The sequence below is a fragment of the Centruroides sculpturatus genome, unplaced genomic scaffold (genome assembly GCF_000671375.1).
Source record: "Centruroides sculpturatus isolate CEXI.00-Female unplaced genomic scaffold, Cexi_2.0 scaffold895, whole genome shotgun sequence".
NCBI classification, from domain to species: Eukaryota; Metazoa; Arthropoda; class Arachnida; order Scorpiones; family Buthidae; genus Centruroides; species Centruroides sculpturatus.
The window spans coordinates 116,028-124,139 of NW_019385364.1; the positions used below are offsets into that span (position 1 = coordinate 116,028).

General features: G+C 32.6%; 1 protein-coding gene and 1 long non-coding RNA gene across 2 annotated transcripts in view; both read right to left on the reverse strand.

Moving 5' to 3' along the window:
• The window catches only part of LOC111638156 (vacuolar protein sorting-associated protein 37A-like), a 99,411-nt gene that overhangs the window by 60,668 nt on the left and 30,631 nt on the right, over positions 1 to 8,112 (reverse strand). The window contains exon 3 of the mRNA XM_023383803.1: positions 3,113 to 3,167. Within this exon, the coding sequence (XP_023239571.1) occupies positions 3,113 to 3,167 (55 nt within the window). The remainder of the gene's footprint in view (positions 1 to 3,112; positions 3,168 to 8,112) is intronic.
• Positions 6,741 to 7,493, reverse strand: LOC111638157. Its single transcript, XR_002758804.1, has 3 exons — positions 7,243 to 7,493; positions 7,046 to 7,153; positions 6,741 to 6,764 (listed from the first exon to the last, which is right to left on the reverse strand). It is a non-coding gene; the product is annotated as an uncharacterized LOC111638157 (long non-coding RNA).

The window sequence follows — 8,112 nt, forward strand, 5'->3', positions numbered from 1 at the left end:
ATCACAATAGTCACATACAACCCCTTCCTCGTATCCTTATACCAAAAAATCGCTAAAAAACAAGGATTACGACTGTCGTTCAGAAGATGTCCGTCTATGTTTAAGCTTTTACGCAATGAAAAAGATAAACCTAAGGAGGATAAGCTGCCAGGGGTATACGCTGTTCCCCTCGTGGACCACAGATTTGAGAGACAACTTATCTACATTGGTGCTACTAAGCGTTCGATTGGTGTCCGATGGGCGGAACACAGAAGTGACATCATCCACAACAGGGCTACTACTTCGTTATCCACGTATGCTTCGGACCCGGAAATTTCGGTAGACTTTGATAACGCTAAACTCCTCATTACCACTAAATTTACGGATCACATCAAATGGTTGGAACAAATGGAGATCTACAAGGCATACAACACGTCTGAACCTATTAACTCGAGGGATGAAATTACCCTATCCCTTGCATGGCAGGCACTACTACAGAAAGAAGATACGCATTAATAATGCGTTTCATAAATAGGATGTAAACATCGTGCATAGGAATTTTATACCGAACATTTTTTATTTTTATTTTTTATTATATTTATTTACGGAATTTCGGGAATGCACGTGATTCACATTAACGTTGAATTTTGACTTTTGAAATGTTGTTCGGTAGAATAATTTTTCGAATATCGCTATTTACTGGTCTTCGTTCATGGTTATTTTAAAGACGAATTGCTGCTTGAGAAAGGTCCTAGGGAAGGAACCGAAAACGTTTGCAGTATATTTTACGATTATTTAATACCGGTTATTGGTTTTAGTAAGTGATTTTTTTTTTTTTTTTTCTGAGAATATATATTAGATTAAACTGTATTATTCTATATTTTACTGGCAAATAAATTTCATTTTAGGAAACTGAAATTATTTATGACTTAACCAAATATAATAAAATTAATTTTGAAATAAATGTTGATTCTTTCCTGAAAACAATATATTCTGACAAACAAAATCAAATATCTTATCCTTGAAACCAGTTGCTTGACTTGTGACTAATTTGCTGTTTTTTTATAGCATATTATAATTTTGTTTAAATTTTTATCCTTGTACAGGATAAAAATTTTTTCTAAGAAATGCTTGTTTACAAGCATTTCTTAGAAAAAATTACTTTTCTGCCAATTTTAATATTTTAAAACAGAAAAGAAAAAGATAAAATATTCATAGTTTTGGAAGAAGCAATAAAAGTCTGAAAATCTGTTGGTGCTAGGTCAGGTGAATATGGTGGATAAGGCAAAAATAGACCAGCCAAAATTCAAAATTTTCTTGGGTAACCTTTACCATGGCCTTCTTTCTGTTAAAAAGTGCAAAACACTTTTCTTGAAGTTTTAGCCAAAGTTACTCCTACTGTTGATTGTATATATTTGCAGTAACAGGTTTCTTATGTGGTAATAACTCAAAATGGATAATTTCTTGACAATCTCAAGTTGTACATAAGTAATCACCAGAATGGAACTTTTGTAAAACACTTTCAAACTGCTCTATCTGAAATTAGCTATTATTTATTGTGACATGGTCACAATGCCAAGCTGCAATTTTTGCTCTTCACCTCAAATTGTACTGTAGTGTCTTGACCCTGTACATCATACTTTTCCCATTAGCAATGGAGTTGTGCTGATCATCTATCTAACATCTTTAGGGGGAAAAGTTGCAAATTAAAATTATGTGACTTCCAGTTTGTACTTGAATTTCATATATATTAATCAGGGTCTCCTGCCCCTAAGCTTTCTATATCTAGTCTTGACTTTCATGTATCTAACTCTGTTCTTGAGATTAAGGAAGGACAGATGGACAGACGAATGGATGAATGACAGTGGTAATTTATAGGTCTACAATTTTTTCAAATTGTAGCCTAATGATATCTAAAGATTTAATAACTTTATTAGTTATAGACAATATATAACTGAAAGTGATATATTTCACTTTTAAATTCAAATATAAAATTAATGATGTAAGGCAGTGTTTTTCAACCTGTGGGTCACGACCTCCAGGGGGGGGTCGCAAAGCCTTACACCAGGGGGTCGCGGGTGAAAGAAATAGACAAGTATTTGTAGGTCCTACACTACAATAAAAAAAAAACTAGAATTTCAGTGAGAAGGCTGTGCCTTTTTAATTTACAGTACAATTGGTTTTTCGATCGATATTTAAAGTAAGAAAATTAAATACGTAGTTTTTAAAATCACTGATATAGTTTTAATATGGCCCTGGATGGGTCGTCAGAAGTCTTTAACTAGTAAAGGGGTCAGGTATTCAAGAAGGTTGAAAAACACTGATGTAAGGCAATTGATTAATAGAAAAAGAAATACAGTAATGAGTTGCTTAACTTTCCTGGCAACATTTGAACCATCTGTTATGATATTTTATTTAAAAACTTTTTATATTTTTAATTATTATAAAATAGCAAAAAAGTTAATTTTTAGGGTAGGGATTGGTTTTATACAAAATTGTAAATGCTAAGAATGAGTAAAGTCATCATTAAGTCTAATCTTACTGAAAATACGACACACAACTCCTTTTATCTCCCCACGCCGTCAACCGTTAACCACCATAATTTAATAGTATCAATCCCCCAATACACAAACATCCCTGCAAAATTTCAGAAATTTTTGAAAAACATAGGAGTTATTAAGCTTCAAAGAGGATGAACAAATTCATGCCCTCCCATACACACTAACATCCATAAAAAACCCAAATTTTTTTGCACTTCTTGACATTTCAAGGTCCAGGTCCAAAAATGTTGGGGGGTCATTTTCTGACCAATCGCAATACTTTCCACTGTTATATATAATAGTCAGGAAAATAAAAAATATCTAAAATCAAAAACCTTCTGCTTTTTGAAATTCCTGACTTAATATTTTCAACATTTCTAGGTTTACTTCAATCCCAACCATTGAAGAACATTGTATTTAATTCCTAGAATAATATAATATCTGAAATTACAGTTTATATCTGAAAATGAACTGGAAGACAATCTAAAAATATTGATATTACTAAATTAACTTTGAAAATAAACAATTTTAATTTAAACATGACAAAAAATTTATATTTGTTTACACTTAATACAAAATTTTTTGAAACTTACTTGACTATATCCTTCATATATTCTATCAGTAGATTTATCGTGATAATTTTTACTCCTAATTAAAGGCATGGAAAAAATTTAAATAAATTCCTATTGGTGATAAATTACATTAATTTAAAAATTTAGGATAATATTGTTAAAATTAATTAAATGTAATAATAAATTATGAATTATATCTTTTATTAATATTTACATTTTTATCTTAATTGATTCTTAGCACTAATGCAGAAAAGGTCATCTATGAATTAGATATGCCTTATTTTCCTTACAAATAAGCCTAAAAGTAACAAACAAAGCTTGAAATATGATTACCTTAAAATCTCAAAAACCTCATCCTTGCATTTCCAGCAAAACAAATTTATTAAGGAAACAAATGTTTCTAGCATATTTCATAAACTTATGTCAGGTTTCCAATCTAGCTTCAATTTGATAATGTTTGAAATTAGAATGTTACTCAATAAGTAACATCATTTAATTGAGGCAGAGCATTAGTGAAGCCTCTCTTAAGTGGCTTACAGAATTGCATTTGTTCTTGAAATCTGTTTGATCAATTTTGATAAAACTTTGCCATTTTCCATTAATTACTATGAAAACACCAAAAATAAAATAAAAAATGGGGGTTTGTGACTTCATTTTTGGGATACAAGGTCCTCACAAGAGCACTTGCAACAAAGAGATGTCATGTAATTTCCCAAGGTTGCTAGCGTGTATTCTATGTGACTAATAGAATTGAGTTTGTTCTCAAAATTTGATGGGCCAATTTTGATAAAGCTTTGCCATTTTAATATAAAATCACAATGAAAAATTCAGAAATGTAATAAATGTAAATGTAAATAAAAACCACAACAGTAAACTGGAACGATATATGGGTTGGGGAAAAAGAAATCCATTATTTTTCGTTTATTTCAAGACTTTATTTAACATGGTTTGGATTGTCCAACTTGGGTCAAATATGCACTGTTTTGTTTTATAATTTGTTGCCATTTTAAAGGTAATTTCATAATGCCTCTCTCATAGAAGCCCTGGTCCCTATTGGTGAAAAACTCAACTAAGTGATTTTCACAATCTTCTATTGATGTCAATTTCTTATCACTAAGGAAATTTTGCAATGGTAAAAAAAAAATAATAATTGCTTGGTGCCAGGTCCAGACTATAAGGTGGATGCATCAAAACTTTTCAACCAAGCTCCCTGAGTTTCTGGTGAGTCACTATAGATGTGTGTGGCCTGGCATTGTCCTGATGAAACACAACACCTCTCCTGTTGGCCAATTCTGGCCACTTCTGGTCAATCGCTAGCTTCAAATGGTCCAATTGTTGACAGTAGAGGTCCAAATTTAGTGTTTGCCCATATGGAAGCAGCTCATAGTAGATGATTCCTTTCCAGTCCCACCAAATGCACAGCAAAACCTTCCTGGCCATTAATCCTGGTTTGTCCACCATTTGAGCTGCTTCACCTCACTTTGACCATGATTGTTTTTGCACAATATTATTGTATGTCACCCATTTCTCATCCCCAGTCTTCATCCATTTAAGAAATTGATCGATTTAATTCTGTTTGGCCAAGACTTTGAAGATGGAAATTAGATCCATCATGTTTTTTGCATCAATTCATGTGGCACGCAAACATGAGCGTCTTTTTGAATTCAGCTTTATGCAAATGGTTTAAAACTGTTTTGTGATCAATCTTTAGCTCCTGGGCAATACTGTACTATGACTAATTCTTTCATGAGGGTGGAGAGCGAGCTGCTCCCTCCCTATTGTGGCAAGTAGCCACAAGTCTGTAAGGCAAAGTTACCTATGTACATATTGTTAAATTTATATTTGTTGTTTGTACTAAAAATTGTATAAGTTTTAAGGATAAAGTAATAAAGAAGACATTCCCCTTGTGATGCGGATAGTGGGACAAGGGAGACTGATCCCTGCAAAGGGAAATGATGTTATTCTAAAAAAAAAAAAAAAACTACAACTGCCAACATGCCTGTCTACTTTGATCATTTCCATGATTTTATCAACATTTTCGATAATGGGCTCACTTGTGTGAGGTGCATCTTTAACATCGAAATTACCAGAACAGAATCGACGAAATCAAAATTGCGCATAATTGACTGTGACAGTATTGAGACCATAAACACCATTCACAATTTCAACCTCATGGCTTGCATTTTCGCCTTTATCGAAGCAAAATTGTAAAACATACCTAATTTTCTCTTTGTTAACTTCCATCTTTTACACCAGGGATGAGCAACACGTGGCCCGTTAAACATGTTTATGCGGTCCGCCAAGCATTTTTAAAATTGAATTTATTTTATTGACTTTCTCCCATCAATATATTGTTATAAAATTAATTATAATAAAATGGTAGTACATACTAAACCGAAACAATTTTTTGTGACGAGTTACTCACTTGTTGGCNTTAATATTTTATAAAGTTCAGGAAATTTGTTAAGAGATAAATTTAATAAATACATACTTTTGTACATGGATTAAACAGGATTTGTTATTTTTTTTGAAAGCCACATAAATTTATGGTTGTGGATTAACTAAAATACTTCAAAAAAATTTTAACCAATGTTAGATTAATAAGAGTATTACAGACTTTTCTCCAAAATTCATAATATAGCAAAATTAATACAGCTGTGTTAAAATTTACAAATGACAATATTGATATTGCCATATGTTATATTTGGGACATAGTTTGATCCCCTGGCATTCTGCAATGCTCTCCTCCCTGTTGCATTTTATAATTCTTCACATAAATAATCGATATTAATTTTTAAAATTAATCTGAACTATCAGTAAAAGAAGTAAATGTCTGTATTAATTGTATGACTTTATGACTTTAGAGGAGCCTTCGATCATGCCTGGTGGCCTTTTATCCTGCACACATTACATGCTCATCACTGCCCTTGAAATCTTTACAAACTTCTTCAGTCGTATCTTAGCAACAGGAGTGCAGGTGTTTATACAACACAAAATAACATAGTTATACCCATCACTGGAGGCTGTCCTCGGGGATCCAGGTCTGATCCTGATCTCTGGAACATAGCCTATAACTCTATTCTGCACTTAAACAACACCCTGCCTCCTGGCTGCTGCATACAGGGCTATGCGGATGACACAATTATCCTAGTGTGACCGTAGGGTTGGTGTCTCTGACACCACGTCAGGTTGTGACACCATTGAGTCTCTCGGGACTCAAAAAACATGAATTTACATCACGTGAGTAGTTGGATTCAGAATAGAGGTGAGGAGAGAGAAACAAAGAAGTGATTCACTCGGATTCCATATTAATAAACAATAACAAATTTATTTTAGCAGGCAGGAGTACATGATATACGATCTTATCCATATTTTCTGAAATTTAATTATCGCAAGAGAGAGAGAGTTTGCAAACAACTCTCTCTCTCTCTATTTACAACGTTTACACACAAATCTATTTTATTAATAACAATTTTACAATTAAATAAAAACAAAACTACATCTTATAATTATCATGCAAAAGTAACAGAAGAGTAATAAATAATAACAATTAAGAAAGAATTTAAATCATCATCTATATTTTTTCTCATAGAATTTATATTTACCTCATTTCTTGTAACTTTGGAAATTCAACAGGTACTATAGGAAATGGACCATTACTTCCAGCAACAAACTTTAAATAAATTATTTAGATTTAAATACATTTTAATATTATGTATAAAGCTTTATTTTTAAAATTACAGAAATTACATCTAAAATCTTAATTTTGTAAATAAATAAATATTTTAGAGAGATTAGCTTTTAAATATCTTAAAAAATATTTCAATTAATACAAAATTTAATGAAATGGCCAAGGACAGTAAATATATATAAAATATTCACAATTCAAAAGAAACATCCTGTCCCTTTTTCAAACAAAAACATTTAAAAGCAATTGTTTTTAATCATTTTTACATAATAAGGTAGATGAGAAGCCTGAATTAAAAAGTTGACTCTGCCCGTAAAGACTGTTTTGTTGATTTGAAATCACCGAATTTTATGCAAGGAGAACTGACAAGCTGCCTGAAAAATGGCAAGAAATCATCAATAATGACCTGAGAATATATATAAAGAATCTTCAAATACCGGATTAATATAAAAATATCACTTACTAAAACCAATAACCGGTATTAAATAATCGTAAAATATACTGCGAACGTTTTCGGTTCCTTCCCTAGGACCTTTCTCAAGCAGCGATTCGTCTTTAAAATAACCATGAACGAAGACCAGTAAATAGCGATATTCGAAAAATTATTCTACCGAACAACATTTCAAAAGTCAAAATTCAACGTTAATGTGAATCACGTGCATTCCCGAAATTCCGTAAATAAATATAATAAAAAATAAAAATAAAAAATGTTCGGTATAAAATTCCTATGCACGATGTTTACATCCTATTTATGAAACGCATTATTAATGCGTATCTTCTTTCTGTAGTAGTGCCTGCCATGCAAGGGATAGGGTAATTTCATCCCTCGAGTTAATAGGTTCAGACGTGTTGTATGCCTTGCAGATCTCCATTTGTTCCAACCATTTGATGTGATCCGTAAATTTAGTGGTAATGAGGAGTTTAGCGTTATCAAAGTCTACCGAAATTTCCGGGTCCGAAGCATACGTGGATAACGAAGTAGTAGCTCTGTTGTGGATGATGTCACTTTTGTGTTCCGCCCATCGGACACCGATCGAACGCTTAGTAGCACCAATGTAGATAAGTTGTCTCTCAAATCTGTGGTCCACGAGGGGAACAGCGTATACCCCTGGCAGCTTATCCTCCTTAGGTTTATCTTTTTCATTGCGTAAAAGCTTAAACATAGACGGACATCTTCTGAACGACAGTCGTAATCCTTGTTTTTTAGCGATTTTTTGGTATAAGGATATGAGGAAGGGGTTGTATGTGACTATTGTGATGGGTTGGTCTTGTTCTATATTATTCCCCTTCTGTGGCGGTGGTAGGCCGACGCTGTAATGTCGAGCTAACTTAT